The 19,248-nt window shown below is 42.4% G+C and overlaps 2 protein-coding genes across 2 annotated transcripts in view; one reads left to right on the forward strand and one right to left on the reverse strand.

The window, feature by feature from the left end:
- Positions 1–19,248, reverse strand: part of LOC150087616 (uncharacterized) — a 142,838-nt gene that overhangs the window by 74,399 nt on the left and 49,191 nt on the right. The window lies entirely within an intron of this gene.
- LOC150087617 (uncharacterized) lies at positions 2,439–5,732 on the forward strand. Its single transcript, XM_090369828.1, has 2 exons — positions 2,439–2,581; positions 5,303–5,732. The coding sequence occupies exons 1-2, from the start codon at positions 2,439–2,441 to the stop codon at positions 5,730–5,732; spliced, it is 573 nt and encodes a 190-aa protein (XP_090225954.1).

Below are 19,248 nucleotides of genomic sequence, written 5' to 3' on the forward strand. Positions count from 1 at the left end.
CAACCAAGCTGAGCGTAATGCGGTCAATAATGATTGGTGTATCCAGACGCCTGATGTGCCTTTCTATAGTGCTCTATGGGGTTGATATCGGCGGAGTTCGGAGGCCAATCGATATGCTGGAAGTCAGAACTGTGTTCCTCAAACCATTCCTGCACAACAAGTGCCCGATGGCTCGGCGCATTGTCATCTTGGAAGACACCATCGCCATTAGGGAAAAATTATAACATAGCGGGGTGTACACAGTCAGAAAGCAGTTGACGATAGGGGAGACCAGTGAAACATGCCCCACACTATACAACCACTTCCACCGGCTTGCACTTTTGATACCATGCATGATGGATGAAGACCCTCATGTTGTTGACGCAAAATCCGTACACGACAATCCAAGGTGTGAAGTAAATAACGTGACTCATCCGACCAGCACACCTTCTTCTCTTCTAACGTCCAACTTGCATGCTCTTTGCACCAGGCGAGTCTTTTACGCCGATGAACCTTGGTTAGGAGAGGATGCCGTAGGGGTCGTCTGCTGGTATAGCCTATACGTCCGACACATGGTCATGTCAGATTCCGGGCTGGTCCATGTTGTATTGGGTAGTCAACTCTTCAACAGTGCTGCGCCTGTTCGCGTCGTCGGACCCGGCGTTCACTTCTAACATCAACTTTTCGCTGACCTTTGCAGTTTTGCCGTCGGGTCGTTGTTTGACCATTTTTACGCCAGTATTTCTTTTTTATTATTATTTTTTTTATATTTTATTTATTTATTTTTTTTTATTATTTTTTTTTATTGTTGTATTTCACCCCCACCCTATACAATATTGTAAACTTCTCTCTTCTATTTCATGGGAGGTCTATGTCTTCCCCTTATCTTCTATCCAACCTCCCCATACCTTCCAATCCCCATACTTCAATTCTTATCCCCACTTATTATTATTGTTATTATTAAATCTGTTTATTAATAGCAAGTGATTACTTCCTTTCCCTTGGGGCTCCCAGGCTTGTCTGATAGCCCCGGTAAGAGTCTCAGCTAAAAAGCGAACCCTGGCGCGCCTCCTCGTGGCCAAGGTTGGGAGTCAGGGGGCAGAAGACCAGGTGTCCCCTGGCTGCAAAGTCGCCAGTGCCGACACTCAACATAACAAGACACGTACTTACACACCTACATACATACACTTGCCGGCCTTCATCTTTTCAGATGCTACAGCGGCATATAGGGGAATCCTGGAGACCGCAATTGAAACAAACACACCTTGACCTTGACACTAACAACGGCGGCTCTCGAACACCACGCCAGTTTAACCGTTTGGGAAATCGAGGCACCAGCTCGTCGAGCTCCTACAATCTGTCCTTTGTCAAAGTCCGATAAATCCTTCCTTTTACCCTTCACGCTCGGAATTTTACCACTGACACCTTATCTATGCTACGTATGTTGACTAACTCCGCACTCTCGTACCTCACGTGGTCAACGGGTTGCATTCAGTTTCATAGGGGTGGTCATAATTCAGTGATCACCCAGTGTATATTCGAGCCACAAAGTTGGGTCCAATAGCGTGTCCCGAGGGTACTTAAATGGAACCTACGAGGCATGGTGTACTGGATATTCCCAAATTCCTTTGTCCTCAGTTTTCCTTTCCAAAGCACCGCGATAGATCAAACTCAATTTTTTGCATAGCAACAGCAAAATTACTTTTACAGCAGTTGTATAGGGTTTTAGGAGCATCAGCGACTAAGGTCATATTGCTCCGTGTATATTGTCTCTAAATAGGGTGTATTCGGAGGTCGATTTTCTGTTTGCCGGACGAAAAATCCGAGTTTCCGGGAGAAAAACCATGCTACCCTCGCCCGAGACCGACTAACTCAGCGACGTTGTAAAAAAGCTACATAAACATTCTCACGTCATCGAAGGAACTCGAACTCGTGTATTTTCCATCCAGTGTGCGGAAGACGGAGATCCTACCAACTGTACTACGGCGAGGACTTCTACAGCAGTCCTTTGGTGAAATTCTCTGAAGTAACGAACCTTTCCAGTAGTTTGACCATCATCAAACCCAAGCAGGCTTGTGTTGGTAATCCTAGATTAGCGATGAGAGAGAGATGCAACAAGTTGCTGGAATGGCCTATTTACATACGAGCAGTCCAGCAGCTCAGTCTTCATTCCTAATCTATCTTTAGAACGTGTTAATCGAAGGGACAATGAAAACATTGAGCCAAACTCTTCCATCCACTTTTTACCACAACTGCAGTAAACTGTTATTGGCGATGGTAACTTCGTTCGTGAACTTCGAAATGGGTGGGTTGAATATTTACCGGGGCAATAAGCGACGTAAATATATTGTGTCTGTATGCTGCGTTTTTCCTGATCGGTTTCCATTCCGCAAAAGAAAAAAGTGTCCAAAGATTCTCGACGAGTTTCGGCCACTCAAATTCATTCCGCTTTGTCCGAGATGGTGCGAGTCGGCCAAGATGTGAACATAATTCACAACGTTGCAAAATCGGATGAGAAAGCTCGATCCCTCAAGACGAGACTAGATTCGAACCCAAGTCTTTTCAGTGGAGAAAGCCAGAGATTAAAACCTCCGCACCAGTCGTGAGGCGCTTTAAATGCGACTGTTTCTGTGGCACCAAATTTCCATCCACGTGTGTTTCACTGGCTGTCAGCGATGGAAATACACGTAAACACATCAATAAGCACACATCATCGGCGCAGTGACATGACTTAAGATAACGCTTCGACGTTTAGTTCGCGATGCCCGGATGCATAATCTAGTCACGTGAGCCTGCTGGCAATATTTTACGCGGCGCTCAGCGGCGGCGAAGCGAAGTTACTTCGAAGCCCAGCTCGAAACCCCACCGCAAAGCGCCTCAAGTCGTCCTCGACTGGTGTTGTGGCGTAATTACCTAAACGAGATCACTCCCTGGGGCCGCTCAAAAAAGGTCACTCTTATGACCCTGAAACTCGTGAAGGCCGCCAGCTCGTTGCTGCGTTCGGTCCTAGTATCAATCGCGAGTTTCGCAGATACCATTTTTACCAGCGCGTGCTTTGCGAGCTCCTCCTGTTTGCGCACGTACAATCGCGCACATTGCGTCTTTGTACGGTAGCACTTGTGGGCGGATTCAGAGTCGAAAAAAATTTCCTCATCGTTGCCTGAAAATGGTAGCTGGACGGCAATCACCGTATCAGAGTGAGAAAAGAAAAAAAAAAGACGGGTGCAGTCCCTCTCTGGGCTGCGAAGATTCTTGCAGCAGACTGAAAATATTCCTTCTCCCCCACCACACACACACACACACACACACAGGGTCGTGCTGCCGCCAAGGCCAAGGTTGCCCAATTACTCTCGACCATGACTAAGCCCGAGGCCAACATTGTGTTCGCGAGAGGTTAGGCACGCCGTCCAGACGCTGCCGCACGTGAGGAACGCAAGCCCTGGCGCCAAGTCGTCAGTGTGTACAAAGTATTACCCGAACAAAGTAAACCTGGTTTGTCAGAACACTTTATGCGCTTGCAGGTTGTGTTTGCTTAGAAATTCATCTGGTAGACGGGCGAAGGAACAACGGGAACGGGGGGGGAGCTTTTCTCCGCATCGATCTCGGAGTGAGAAAGGCACTGGTGACATTGTTTAAAAATCCACGATCTGAATATCAACCAACAAGGGGCGTTTGAAAACAAACTTCCCGTCATTAAGTTAATCACTGAATCTTGAAAATCCTAGAGAAAGAAAAAGAGTTCGTCTCGCAGGGGTTTTCATCCAGCAAAGCAGGCAAATCGACCAGAGAACGCACGTAATTTACAGACACAATACAAATGGGTGGTTGAAGTGACTTTCTAAAAAAAAAAGAAAAAAGTAAAAAAAAGGTACCCACTGCAGGATGGAAGCCTCCTCAACAATTCATGCCGAGGGATAATCTGCCACGCTGGTCCAGTGCGGGTCAGCAGATCAACCGTATTTAGCAGTCAGGGGCTTAAACCCCGGTCTACTCAAAGAGCGTGTGCTACTGCATTCCTGCTCTGACCACTCGGCTACGGCAGGTGACCCTTTTACGTCTGTAAAGAAGTGTACCTGGGGATGAGCTCCGCCTTAATTTCCGAAAGGATTTAAGTCTGTTGCACACACTAATTAACGGAGGCAAATCCTGGTTAAAGAAAACAACGAACTCCCCAATCGAGAGCAATTTTGTACGAACTGACACTACAGCTACGGAGGTAGAAAATAGAAGAACGCACTTCGGTTGACCGATTGCAATTGCATTCCAACGCATTCGTTCGTAGGTTCCGAGAAGAGGCGGTCCCCTCCCTCTCCCCACACACATTCTTTTGCACGTGCGGAATGCTTTTCATTCATATCACTCGGGTGTTACTCTAACCTACGATGTTGACTCGAAAAATTCGAGGGCACGCACGCCCTCCTCCTCGGCGAATATCGTGGAAGGGGAGTGTATCGTGTTGGAGTAACACCCGAGCGATAGGAATGCAGTAGCCCCCAGCAAACGAGGGACTTTTCGCGGCGAAATGGTTCCAGCAATCGGTGTTCCAGTTTCTTATATGGAACGACCCAGAAGGCTGCTGAGTGTACTGGTAAGGGCCCTTTTCGGGATCTTCCTTCGCTGAAGTGGCTCGATAACGGAGCTTATCTGTCACCATATGACTTCAGTGAATCGGATCCATCTGTCTCATTTGAGCAGCCAACCCAGTTGTCAACAGTCATAGCAACCTTTGCGCATAACTTTATCAAAATACATGTATGCGATTGCACTGTCACATCACATGATATACTGAAAAGGAATTCATCAATACATTTTATGGTTACAAAGATTTAGCTTATGACCTGTTCGATACTGGATTATATTTATGCGATTTCAGTTTGCATTCATTATTTGGAGTGACGTGTTCGCTCTTTGGCGTTTTAACTGATCTGTGTATTTGCACCAGAGTTTAACAGAAAAGTATTTATGGGGAAATGTCACCATCTCCGTTTAATATTTATATAAATGCAAGAGTACTATCGATTGTGGTTTTAAAATCGATCGAGTAACTAAATTAAATACTTTATTATTTGAGAACGATCAAATAATAATAGCTCAGAACGAAGACGAACTTCAAAAATCAAATTTTACATTAAAGAATATTGCTAAAACATCTGGAATGGAGATTCCAAATGAAAATACTAAACTTAAATGGCATTTAAAGGTTCAATAAGAAATAAAATAGTAACAGAAAATGCCATCCTGGAACAAGTAAAGTATCTTCGATGTTATCTTTCTTATGTCGAAGAAAAAGATATAGAATTAAAACTTTCCAATTTTCTAAAAGTTACAGGTTTAATTGCCGATATTTAAAACCGAATAAAGTTCAAAGGCATCCAAGGATAAAACCTTACAAAGTTATAGTAAGACCCACTTTACGCTATGGAAGTGAAACTTGGACAATTAACTCAAAAGATGAGAAGAGGATTGAAAGTGCTGAAATGAAATTTATTCGCCACTATAGCAGTGGCGATAGATCATTGCACAAGAAGAAAACTTCTGATATTCGTAAAGAATTAGGTATTGACCCAATAATAGATAGAATCTACAAATACAGAGAAAATGGATTAATACAGAGAAAATGGATTAATCATTTGGATAGGACGCATCTAGCAAGATTACCAAAGAAGATTATGAAATATCGGCCGGTTGAAAGAAGAGATCCAGTACGTCCGAAAAAAAGATGGATTGAGACCGGAAGAGGCCATCTGGCCTAAATCCTTGAAAAGATGGTGATGATAATAGTTTTCTCGATTATATTTAAAAATGGCCCTTACGTAATACTTTAAAATGGTCGAATTTATCGAATATCTCTTATTTTCTAATATAAAGACAAAATATGTTCTGCATATACGTAGAAACGCTAATTATGGTATTTAGTAAAAGGTCTCTGAAAGGCACTGGATGAGAATAGCTTTATTTGAAGAAATAACAATTATTTCATTTTTCTTATCGAACTTTGCATTTACTCTAATAGAGTAAATGCAAAGAATGCAAATGCTTCGTAATAGAAGTCTACGAAATAACATACATTGGCTGAACTCCAGATTATGGGTGCACCTTGTCTGTCCTGAATCCGCGGGACGGATTCGAGCAAAATAAGTGTGGATTTTTTAATCGACTTTCATTTTTGGCTAGTGAAAAAAAAAGATTAGTTAGTTTACGAAGGTAATTCTGGACGGATTCAAGAAAAAGAAGCCACATCCTCCGAAGGTGCGCCCATAATCTGGAGTATAACCCAATCATTTATTAAATGCAATTACATCTTTAATATTTTTATCTAGTTAGGGAAGGACGCTACGTGGTTGTTTTCCATTAAGGTTAAAACCACTCTTATACCACTCGAAAATTAATAATATAGTTTACTAGGCTGTACGCCTACGTTACTATACATTAGGAAGACGTTTCGGGTATCTTACCGATACCCATCATCAGACCAATCTGCTGATACTTCACGCACATCAGGTTTGTTACCACCCCGTGCCCATCAGCAGTCAGCAGCCTGGTCTGATGATGGGTATCGGTAAGATACCCGAAACGTCTTCCTAATGTATAGGAATGTAGGCGAACAGCCTAATCATAAGAGTGGTTTTAATATAATAATAATAACAACTCGAAGATTTTTTGGTCATTTGTCACTTTACCTTTTCTTCAAAGAAAAGAGGGGTGCTTCTCAAAGTTTAAAATAATAATAACGTCAAATTGTTTAATTCCTTCTTCCCATAATTATCCATCAAAAACAAAAGCGAAATGTTTAGTTTAAGGCATTATTAAAATATTTTCAGTCAAGAAAGAGCCAGAAATATTTTTAAATTTAAATAACTAAATGAAAATGCGTCGAATAATGCGCCACGCTTTAAAATTTTTACTTCATAAATGAGTAAATAAATAATCAAATTGTTCCTTACTCGAAATAAAATATCACGCGCAATATTATATTACTTAATTGGTAATTAATATTAAAAAATATACTTATTAAAGATCAAGAAAAATTCAAGATGAACCAAAAAAAAAAAAAATGTCAGGGAAATGATTTTTGTATCCCTTGTACAACTTCTCAAGTGGCTCAAACTGAAAACCATAGAGTGCCCCCCCCCCTGAAATTTCAAGAAAATAAGGTTCTCTCTCGTAACGAACTATGAAACACAGCGCCACTGGAAAAAACTCGGTGCGCAGATAGTTCAAAAATGAACTCAGTTTTGGTCAGAAAGAGTAGAAAATGTTTCTAGGGGTTTCTACGCCCCCTCCCTTCAACGATTAAAAGCCCGCAACGACGGCGCGCGCCTCTTGTGTTGTATCAATTCTCCATTGCCACGGAGGCAACTGAGGTACTTTCACGAGCGAATGCGCCCCTGTTGGGAGCGCGCGCAACACGTACACACGAGTGTGTCACTACTCGAACAACCCCACTTTCGCCCTACTTACTCCTTCGCTCTCTTCTCTGTCCCGCCGAGGTAATTCGCAACGACCAGCGGAGGTACGTGCATAAAGGGGAGGGGGAAATAGTTCGGAAGTGCCCCCCCGTGCCCGTAACACAAAATGCGAGAATGGGGTTTCCTTCTACGAAAACAACTCACCTTGAGAAGAGTCGGTGCGTGGCCGTGAAGCGCGCACAACCTGTTTGCTTCGTCACTGCGAACCGATCTGGGTGCCGCACCTGCAACCCGTCTGCAAAGTGGGCCAACTGTTACACGGAGGGGGCGCGCACCGCACAAGTTGTCACCGCGCAAACAAGAGCCGCCATTGTTCCCCGGGCGGGCTCCTAATAACCGACGCGAGGAGTAAATTACGGAAACCGTGGGGCACGCGCTCTGTCGTCTCATTCGCAGCCCCGCTAACTAGCAGAAAACTACGACACGGCCCGGAGACACGGTTATCTTCCGAGCGATCGACAGCACTGACGTGCCAGCCCCACGGCGTTCAACTTGTTCAAGGGTGTGCTTGTGATGTACCGACCGCTTTAATCAGGGTGTGTCCGCCAATGACCCCCCATTACACGAGCCCGTCGGGACGGCGATTAAAAAGTGTGTTTACAAACTACCGTCTCACGAACCCCTGAGCGACTACCCGAGGCCTGACCCCGAGTTATGCGCACATTTATACAGCTCATTACGTACGAGACACTGACCCCTTTATCTCCGCGAGAGAGAGAGAGAGAGAGAGAGAGAGAGAGAGAGAGAGAGAGCTTTCGTGTACCGCGCAAGACGGCAGTATGTCATCCATTCCCAAGAAAAGGGGCAGATCCCGTTTGTCACACTTAACCAATGATTGTCATTGCGGTTTCGATACGAATAAAAAATAAAGTTCCCTCGTGTTCCAGTTCCGCTGTTTCTTGGGCACATTCGTTTTGTCCGATTGGCTAAGATGAGTTCTATTCAGGTTTCGGAACTAATAAAGCTGTTGCTATGGTAACGCTTACACTTACGGCGCGAAAGTAAAAAAAAAAAAAGAAAAAAAATGCAACGAAAACGTGATTCAGATTTCAGTGTCCAACGCAGGGGGTCTCAAAACTCATAACGGTTGGCGAGTCGCGATTGGATGCGCAAGTTGCAGAGTACATTGCCTATAACAACAATACTGGAAACTGAGTCCTCAAAAACCACAATCCTTGCGGTAGTACCAGCCTCCCAACATTGGTTGGAAAAGGCCCGGGTTCGAATCCTGTCAATGATACGAGGAATTTTATTTTTTTCCACAATGGCTGAGTTAGTGGGTCTCAGTGAGAGTACACGTTCTTTCTAGCGGAAACCGGGGTTTTTCATCCAGCATACAAGCAAATCGATCGGAGAATATATTGAAGCCTCACTGCCTTAACTGCTTTGACGTTTAACGAACACTCACCAAAAACCCACAAAACAGTTGACACTAGATAGCAATAGGGCAAGTGTCGGCAGAGTACCTCCTTCGACCATCTCCGGGTGCTCACTCCCAACTTCTTTCCTGTTTAGAAGAAACCCGCAAATTAGGGAACAAATTTCGCTTGTGTCAAACCATCTTGGAAGACGGCCACAAAGCTACTCTTCACATCAGACGAGGCTCGTTCCGATTGGAGCAGCCAAGTAAACGAAGAGAAGCGGGACATGGGCTGAAAGAACTGAAAATGTCCGTTCCCTTCTCGAAAGCAAAAAGGAGGTTTTGTTGTGGTCACCTGCTGCGATGTGTTTCCTAATAATGATCTGTGCAGGGGTTAATGCAACGACCGATCGGAAGGGGTACGCGCTTCCTTTCCGATCGATCGTTCGTTGCGAGTAGTGATTGATATGCCTAACCAACTAGGGTGTTTTAAAACAGCGACAAAAGGGCGGGGGTGATATACACCCTATCTAAGACTAACCATAGCGGGCTAGGCTTATCAATCATTGCTACTCGCAACGATCAATCGGAAGGGGTACCCGCTTGTAAACATTAAACAATCTGCGCATTAAAAAAAGTTCTATTCATACCCAGACACGACCAAATAGGGGAGTTCTTCAGTTTTTCATTGCGAATGAAACCGGTTTATTATAGAAGCTTGCTATTTACATTCAGTACAACCCCAAACTCTGGATTAAGCCCAAAAATGAAATGCTCATCTTGTGAGACCAATCCCAAAAGATGCCGAAAATACCCAAAGACTTCATATTTATATTGGCAAAAAAATTTTGAAAAGACTAAAGAAATAAAATAAATTAACAAATTTATATACATCTAAAGTATATAAACAGAACTCATCTGTTTATATATTTTAGAGGAAGATGCAGATATATTTTATATATCTGCATCTTCCTCGTTGTTCCAACCTAGGGTTGGGCCAGGTGAATCAAAACCTTCCATATTTTTCTACCTTCCTAAATCTTATCTGTCATTCTCTCTCACTCGATTCCCTCATCTGATCTCTGCACCTTTTCCGGGGTCTACCTCTCGGTCTTTTCTTGTCCCTTTTCATCTCAATCACTCTTCTTGGTATTCTGTCCGAGTTCATCCTCTTCATGTGTCCAAACCATCTCAAACGTGATGCAGTCATCTTGTCCCTCAAAAGTTCATTTTAATGTCAATATTTCTAATTTTGTCTCTTCTAGTTTTAGCTAGCATAGTCCTTAACACCTTCATTTCCATTGCTTGGATTCTGCTGGTATCCTTTTTATTCATCCTCCACGTCTCAGAAGCATAGGTCAAAACAGGGACAAATATGCCCTATTTATCAGTTTTTTTACTCTTCATTGGAACTTCCTTAGCCCATAACAAGCTGTTAACGTTACAGAAGAAACTGAGTAGCTGCTTGTTATTTCCAAATTTAGGCTGCCATCCTTCGTGAATACACTCCCCAGTGTACTTAAAAGCTTTCACCACTTCCAACGTTTCATTTCCTAATTTTATCCCTTTTACACTCACTTTCTCCCACTTTGTCCATCACCATCTCTTTGCCTTTTTGGCTACCTATCTTTAGACGATACTAACTGACTACACTTTCCCAATGCGTTAGTTTCTCTTGAAGTTCTTCCTTCTTGTTTGCCCAGAGGACAACATCATCTGCAAACACAGCTGTTCCACCTTTTTTTATCATCCACCGCTAGAAGGATATTGTCCATGACAATAATAAAGAGTAATGGTGACAATGCACTACCCTGTCGAAGTCCATTGGACAATGGAAACCGATCTGAGTCCCCGGATTTTGTCCTCACACAATTTTAGATATATATAACAAATAAAATAAAATTAAATAAATTGGGCAAAAATGCCAAGAGTAAGTCTCAATTACATATCATATTTTTCTAAGTATGACCACCACATTCTGCCTTAATCCTGAGACGCTAAAACAGCTCCACTTCATTCCGCCCAGGATTAAGCTGGAATGAGGTGGACAGGAGTACTGCAAAGGAAAATCTGGAGAGGAGTACCGCAAACGAACATCCTCTCGGGCAATTTCTCGCAACACTCGCAGAGTTCACATCCTACGCCAATGACAAAGTACAGGGTTGTTAAAATTAAAGTATCCCTATGTAGACGCTCCGGAGCGAGTTCTAAAGCTCGTACTGAAGAGAAATTTGGACAACAGGTACAATATGCTATATAAGCTTGCTTTCTTGCATCATGTGCCCTTGTTAATGCTAATGCTAATAAAGAATGCCCTCGCCATTTATTGGAAAAAAAAATTAGTTACAAAATTTGTCACTATGTGGCGCTATGGCTATACAAATCACTTGAGCAGCGCTACAATTGTTCAATGTGTCCTCCATTTTGGTCAACAACAGTTTCCATTCGAAGAACAGCATTTTCTACAGCAGAACGTAACATGTCAACTGGAGGAATAGCAGCACATGACGTCTAATGCTGTCCTTCAGATCTGCCAGAGTTTGACACCTTCCCGATACACCTGGTTCGTCAAAAAAAAACCCACAACCAGAAGTCGCATGGAGTGAGGTCCGGTGATCGGATTGGCCAAGGTGTCTGGAAACAACGGCTGATGACCCGTTCGTCTGTAAAGTGTTGCCTTAGCAATCTTTGGACACAACGGTGGATGTGGGGTGGCGCACCATCTTGCATAAATATCATATCCTGAAGGTACCCACGTGGTTGCAGCTCTGGTATTGCGAAATTTGCCAACATTTCATAATATCGCTGTCCAGTGACGGAACAGGTGCGGGGTCCAGTCCATGTTACCTGTTCAAAAAAAATATGGCCCAATCATGAATGTGGCCGTAAATCCACACCACACCACACTGTCACTTTTGGAGAAAGCCAAGGGACCTCTTGGATAACTCGAGGGTTTTCTGTTGCCGAAATGCGACAGTTGTGAGTATTCACTTGTCCATTTAAGCAGACGTGGGCTTCATCACACCAATCGATGTTCCATGGCCAAATGGTATCCACTGTCATTGGCGCCAAAATATTACCGCAACACCTGACGCATTACATTACTAGCCTTACAGTGGAATACGCCATGTCCACTTCACGAGAAACACTTGCGTTACCACATGGAGATTGACTCGATAAATCCACGACAGCCATAGCCACATCTTCAACACGAGAGGAGTCAACTCGTTTTGGACCTCTACCTGGTTGAACACCAAGATGTCCTGTCGCTTCAAATTTCGCGATCATTTTGCAGACAGCACAAACAGTGATAGGTCCACGTTGGCCTTCTGACGCCGGAATTTTCTGATAGTTGCATTTTGCTGTTCTGATAGTACATCTTCACTAATAGCGCCTTTTCCTGCAACGTTGTTGGCATTGCTGCTGTAGTGCAGGCAAACATCTACTGTATACTTTCGAAAAGACTGCTTTGCTTTTATACAGTACCGTACAGTAGAGCTGAGTAGTGGTGCTGTGGCAATAACTTACGATTATGCAAATAACGTAAGTTGTTCTAGTGAAAATAATGGAGTCACTGGTTAAAGAAGCATTGCAGGATCATCTAGACAAGACTGCTTTATTTACGCTATTTGCATAATCATAACTAAGATAGTTACGCGCGCCATACAGTGACAAAGTTTGTAACTATTTTTTTTCTTTTTCTTTTTTCAATAAATGGCGAGCGCATTCTTTATTGTACCTATTGTCCAAATTTCTCTACAGTACGAGCCTTAGAACTCGCTCCAGAGCCCTCTACAAAGGGATACTTTAATTTTAACAACCCTGTATTTAAATCCTCTCATGACAGCAAGCTCGGGTGTGAAAACTCCACCACCAAGTCCAATTGCCGATCACACAGACAAAAACACTTCCGCTAGATAGGTCTTGAGCCAAACCCATCCAAGACGACTCAAACTATCTTCACTGAAGTCACGAAAGGTCCGTTCTACATCGACCTTGAGCGCACCTGAGATGACTTTCCAGGAGCACTTTTCCAATATGAAAATAAAAAAATAAATTTAATTTCTGTTTATACTCCGGGACGACTATTCTCTGTATGCTGTGAACTCACAGGAGTTCAAAACATACAGAGAATAGGAAAAACAGCGCCGTATTTAGCAGTCACGGGCTTGAATCCCGGTCACTCAAAGCACGTATACTTAAGCATTTTCTGGCATTACCACTCGGATACGGCAGCCTGAATAAAATAATTCTGCGATGTCGCCAATCCACCAAGAGCTAATCGGACTGTAAAATGTTAAGCTCCTTGCAACAAAGCGAGAGATTGCATAAGTACACGTGCTTTGAGTACTTACCTACAACCTATTACGTGCCTCGTTCAATTGGTCCTCGAAGAAATACCTCTCCACAGAACATTGGGCGATGAATTGGATAACAGGGAAGCCTATCACCATCTCCAGGTGTAGTCTGTGGCCTTTTACTACTGATGTGCAAAATTCGTGTTGTTGGTACAACTACTAAACGTTACAAAGTCAACTGCACCTTGACTTTGCACATTTACACTAAGTAAATTGCACTGAAACTATGTACACGGATCAAGTATGTACAAATGAGGATTAATTTCATCGGGGATTTCATTAAAGCTAGCGCAAGTACTCTAATCTCCTCAATGGAATTTAAGTTTCATCCGCAAAGAATTATGGAGTCCCAAATGAGATTACGCAACTGTCCAATTAACAACGACTGCAAGACGTTCTCATCTTACCAACCTGATACTGGCAGTTTCACAGTAGCCTAGAGGTGGGAGGGGATGGGGGGTTAATTTGCAAGACAGCGCATGTCAGCTGATGAACCGAGACAGTGGGTTATAAATATTAATTGTAAGGAGGCATGATCAAGAGCGGAAATGGGTGGCGACTGGTTCTGGGCTAAATCTGTTCGGAACTCCTCATTACGAAACCTGTTATGGGATCTCGCCGGGGATCCATTCGATGGAGCATCATAACCAGTATGTTCGGCAGGAATAATGATTGCACAACATCAATAAAATCATCTCGCAACCCCCCAACATTAATAGCAATGCCAGACACGACACCACTTAATCCAGTCAATGTGGACGTGTAAAAAGATATTTCGCTGACGTCGTGCAGTTCAAAAGCAAGACAGAGGGAAAACATTTTCAGCTTATACTCTGACAAGGCCACATAGCGCCAAGAGACTTGCATCAATTTAGCTCAAGAGAAACTTTCAAAAGGCCGAAGAAAACTTGGAACCGATATTTTTGTGACAAACAAGACAGCTCTCTGCAGGCCGACACATTCTGTTCAGATTTCTTCACTCCCATCCTTGCGGTTCGAAGTCAATTCATCACACAAGACACGGGGAACGGGTCAAAACTGAATGTTTCCACAGGTACTGTAAATGATTCAAAGCACGACTGCACTCAATCGTACAGCGGAGCATTCGGAACAAAGGTAGCGCAGTTTTTGCGATGTTCTCCATTCAGAAGCACGCGGGAGACCTTTAAGATCTAAAGGAAAGAAGTGAAGCATCATTAAACTCTATTAAAGGCATTTTGGACAAAAGAGGAATGTTTTTTCAAGAGTTAGTCCCGTCAGAGGAACAATCCCAAGTATTTCCTAAGACAATGAACTTTTCAAAATATGTCTTCTGTCCCGGACCATGCTTAGATAATTTTTAACCGAAAACTCACGAGTAAGATGTGCAAATCCATCTACTTTCTAATAAATGGATTTGCACATCTTATTCGAATTCCTTTCCTATTTTCAGAGGAAAGGAATTCGATCCTTTCCAGTATATTCCAAAGAAATAAACTCTAACACACGACCATATGTAGGTGGTAGATGACTTTCATCAACCGGTGAAATACCACCACTTTGCTTATTGGAGGCCTGAAGTGGTGAAACCCATGTTTAGTCTCTAGAGCTTCAGAGGAAAGGAATTCGATCCTTTCCAGTATATTCCAAAGAAATAAACTCTAACACACGACCATATGTAGGTGGTAGATGACTTTCATCAACCGGTGAAATACCACCACTTTGCTTATTGGAGGCCTGAAGTGGTGAAACCCATGTTTAGTCTCTAGAGCTAAGTTTCCGGCATCCCCCTCCCCCATACTTCTCCTTCAACCCATGCACGGTACTAAGTACTATAGGTTTTGATACCTTTCGTGTTTGGGATTTTCATAAAAAAAAAAAAAAAAAAATACCTAAATCCAAAACAGCAACTATCTCACTTCTGCTTCGAAAGTACAGCTGTGCAAGCATGCGAATACTTATAAGCGAATAAGCATAAGTTAAGCGAGTAGGCCAGTCCAACTGACTATAATAACTAACGGAACACTGTACGCTGTAAACAACTTTAAACGTCTGGAATTTCCAGATACTGCATTCTTCTGCTCTGCTGTTTCTAAAAAATTCGGTTTTCTCTTTCGTTCTCAGCGTTTTCTTCTAAACAGCTACCCATTCTATACGAACCTCAAATCCGTCCTACCATGGAATGTTGTTCCCATGGTAGGACGAGGTGGTGGGAGGTTTGGGGGCACCACATCTGAGTGGTGCCCCCAAACCTCCCTTAGGTTTTAGACTCCATTCAAAAGAGAACAGTCAGGTCAATTAATGACTGTCTCTTACAAGGTCTCATAGATGTTCAGGATCTGCTGCGTGCTTTTTCTATAGATACTTCCATGGACACTGCTGAGAGACTTTTGAATTGGCATCAGCTAAAACCAGTCCGAACGTGCACAAGCTTCCAAGATCCATTTAGTCCTCTTCTTGGTTTCTGGAACAAACTTCTTTCGTATGTATTTCCCAAAGATTACAAATCTACAGAAATTCGAGTCGAATGTCGATAAGCGTTTTCTGCCGTCTCAGCTTTCAAACCCTGCATGGTAAAACGCACTATTGGTTTATCTTTGGTTTGGGGTTGGACTTAAAAAAAAAAAAAAAAAAGTTCAATCCTGAGCTGGTCAAGAGAACTGGCTTCTTAGACATCAGGTAACCCCCGATTCTCCATATCAAGGCTCAATCTTTCAAAGGCCCAACAAATATCATAAAGATGGAAGCTATAGGAAGAAAACCTGAAAACCTGTAACGCCTTCCATGCGATCCCTTTCGTGGTGAAAATAATCGTCGCTCCAAAGAATTGATTAAATTTTGATACAGATTTATGAAGATTTGCAATGGTTGTTAAGGAATAATACAATCAATCATAAATCAGTCATTGATATGGCGAATTTATAAATTAAGATGTTTACAAACGTGGAAACGTAAACTTTAAAATAAGTAATTTATTCCAAAAATGTTTTAAAACCCTCATCTCATAAATCGAGCCTTTTCTCATTCATAATTTCCTCTTCTCGTAAATTGATGGTGTTGTCATCTGCAACAACCTCACATAGGCGTTATGAACCAACCGAAATAGCAAAGACTTGTGACACCTTCGCCCGGCATAAAGAGGCTGACGCTTCCCACCAACATTTTGAAACCTGCAACACATTGTCCAGTGTAACTGGCTCTGTGGACGAATGGGCTGCGTGGAAACACTGCTGAGAGACAGAGAGAAAAATGAATTAGTAACTCCTCAGCTGCCAGACGAAATCCAGGATGCGTAGGAACAGCAAAAACTTTAAAACAGGAGGACAATTGACTCGAATAATTTATTAACAGAATTCCAAAGCTATAAAATCTGTACGGTTTTTGGCCATCTTTTTAATGGATAAAATATATTTTTCGAGTGCCATCTTTAATCGGAGGTCGTCGACCATCCTCACTATCTTTCCACAGTTCTGAAGAGCGGATCCGTATCCATCGAAGAAACGCGAGTTTCTGAAACTTACATCGGGATGTTCGTCTCATTTTTATTTAATTTTATTTTATTGTTTTTATTATTTATTTATTTTTTTCCATCTACACCAAGCGACTTCTTTCCCTCCTCTGGAGTGCCCCCCCGGAGGAATCTGGCCCACCTTTTGGCAACGTAAGGCGACTCAGTGTCTCGAATTGAGACGGTACGAGCTTTATTGGTACATGCCCACCTTCCCGTGATGTGGACGAGTACCCAGAATCATCTCTCCAGGTGACTGATGCTTCTGGGTAGCCAAGTGCCCGGACAACAACAGAACGCACACAAACGTGGTACTGTTCTTCATAAAGATACGAGGAAGAGTTGAACTAACTTTCTAGAAACCGCACCTTACAAAAACACATGTCCATCTTTCGTGACTCTTGGACTGCCATTCAGTCACGTGAGACACGTTTACGTCATACAGCGAGATTGTTAAGCTATATCGTGTGGAAGTTACGTTCAAGTTTACAACAGACTTTTCTCTTTTTGGGCGCTTGTACGTATTTTGCCACGAACTGCATTTGCAGTGGACACGAAGACAAGTATAGTATCTTATGGACGGCGGGTCCTGAAAGTTAGTTGAACTTCAACCCACGAGGGTGAAGAACTATGTGATGACACAGAAACTGTGTAAAACGCCCGGAAACGAGTGTGGTGCTATGTTTGTGTGTTTAGTTGCTTCTGGCCACTTAGTCATCACGGAGGTGATCACTTAGACAGCCTTCCCAGTGTCTGTCTACACCACGGGGAGGTGGGATGCAACTAATTGTATCCCTGACCATCAGGTGGCCGCCGAATAGTCTGTCTGTCCTAAAAAGGAGCCCCGGGGGTGACGCTGGGGCTACTAGGATATTTCTTGCTAATTGTAAGAGTGACTAATATTTTCTGTGCGAAGACATAGGAGTTGTTATCCTAGTATTGACATTAAGCCATAGTATCACTGCTCATACCTCCGCGAGGTCCGGGGTGGGCAGGCGAGGGGTGAATCCCCTTGCCTGGCGAAATTGAGCTGAGCGTAGATAGACAGGGTGCTCGTTAATCAGGTTCTTGTGAATTTTAGAATCCATTCGAAATTGAGTTGGGATCTGGCTCCTTGCTCACTTACAACTGTTGTAAATAGTTGTAAATAGTTTGTTTTAATTGTATATATTGAAACTTTATATTATAAATGTCTTCCTCTGATGAAATAAGTGAGGAGGAGTTGCTTGCAGCTTCGAGTGAGGTGACTGATGAAGAAAGAGATGATATCGCACGTGGAGTCTTAGAACAGGCTGCAGAGTTGGCTGAGATAGAAGTGCATTGTGAACGAACATTACAAAGAACCTCAAGCGCAGTTCGGTCTAAGGAAGTCCATAATAATAAAGACCTAAAAAAGAAAAAGAGGAAGCAGGGTGATGATCATTCTGATTGTGGACATAGTAGTAAAGGAAAAAAGAGGAGGAAAAAGAAGGATGATGATGAAAAAATTAGTGAGAATAAAGATTTTGAATTTGTGTTCGAGGTAAGACGAAGATTGAATTGCTTCCTACATGATGCTGACAGTAAAGTATCAAAAAAATGCTATTCAAATTATAATGAACATGTGGGAAACTGTAGAGAAGAAAGCGCTAGAAATCCATATTGAGAATGTGTTATTAAAAGAAAGACTTAGAAAGGAGGAAGAAAAGGTTAAAGAGAAAGACTATGCTACAATAGTAAAAAGTCCTGAGAGTGAAGTTAATGTGCCAAAAGTAATGATACTTAAGGCATTAACACCAAAACATAAAACAAGCGATGAAGTCAAGATAGACGTTATGAAAGAAGTAAGACCCTTGCTATCCTCAGTGAAAGTACGAAATGTAAGATCAATTAGAGACCGTGCTGTGTTGATTGAGGCGGAAAGCGAATAAGATATAGTGAAATTAAAAGCATGTAAAAGAATCCAGGAACTGGGGCTAAGTTATTCTATCCCTAAGCCAATTCTACCACGTATTGTGATATTTGACGTAGAAAAAGATATAGAGCGTGAAGAACTTTTAGAACAATTATGGTCAAGAAATTTTAAGGACAGTAAGATAAGTGAAAGAAGGTTTAAGGAGAAAGTTGAGATATTAACTGTGAATAACAATAGGACAACTCATTGTAATAACTGGGTAATTCAGTTAGATTCAGAAATATGGAAGATGATTAAAATAAAAAGTAGAGTGTATATAAGATGGATGGCCTGTAAATTCAAAGAGGTCTATTCTGTTACACAATGTTTTAGATGCATGAATTATGGACACATTGCAAAGTATTGTCAAAGAGAGGTGCTGTGTGGTCACTGTGGAGAGCAAAATCACTCCTATAGGGAATGTAAGAACAAGGATAAGGGTGCACAATGTTATATATGTAAGAAAAAGGGTAAGCCGGCAGACCATACGGCAGTAGATAAGAAGTGCCCGGAATATATAAGAGCACTAGAAATCTATAAGAAAAAAGTAGATTATAGTTGATGATGATAATGTTGGGTAAGATCATAAGTTCTAGAGAAGGATCAATTACGTAAGTATATAACTTGTGCTTAATACAGTAATTAAGGAGGATTAGATAATG

This window comes from Mastigoproctus giganteus, chromosome 3 (genome assembly GCF_048544385.1).
Source record: "Mastigoproctus giganteus isolate SK-2022 chromosome 3, ASM4854438v1, whole genome shotgun sequence".
In the NCBI taxonomy this organism is placed as follows: Eukaryota; Metazoa; Arthropoda; class Arachnida; order Uropygi; family Thelyphonidae; genus Mastigoproctus; species Mastigoproctus giganteus.

Excerpts from the sequence above, each read along its gene's own strand:
- LOC150087617 (XM_090369828.1), top strand. The coding sequence starts at position 2,439 with ATGGTGCGAGTCGGCCAAGATGTGAACATAATTCACAACGTTGCAAAA. Across the intron at positions 2,582-5,302 it reads TTAAAACCTCCGCACCAGTC|TTACAGGTTTAATTGCCGAT; the intron begins GTGAGGCGCTTT and ends ATTTTCTAAAAG.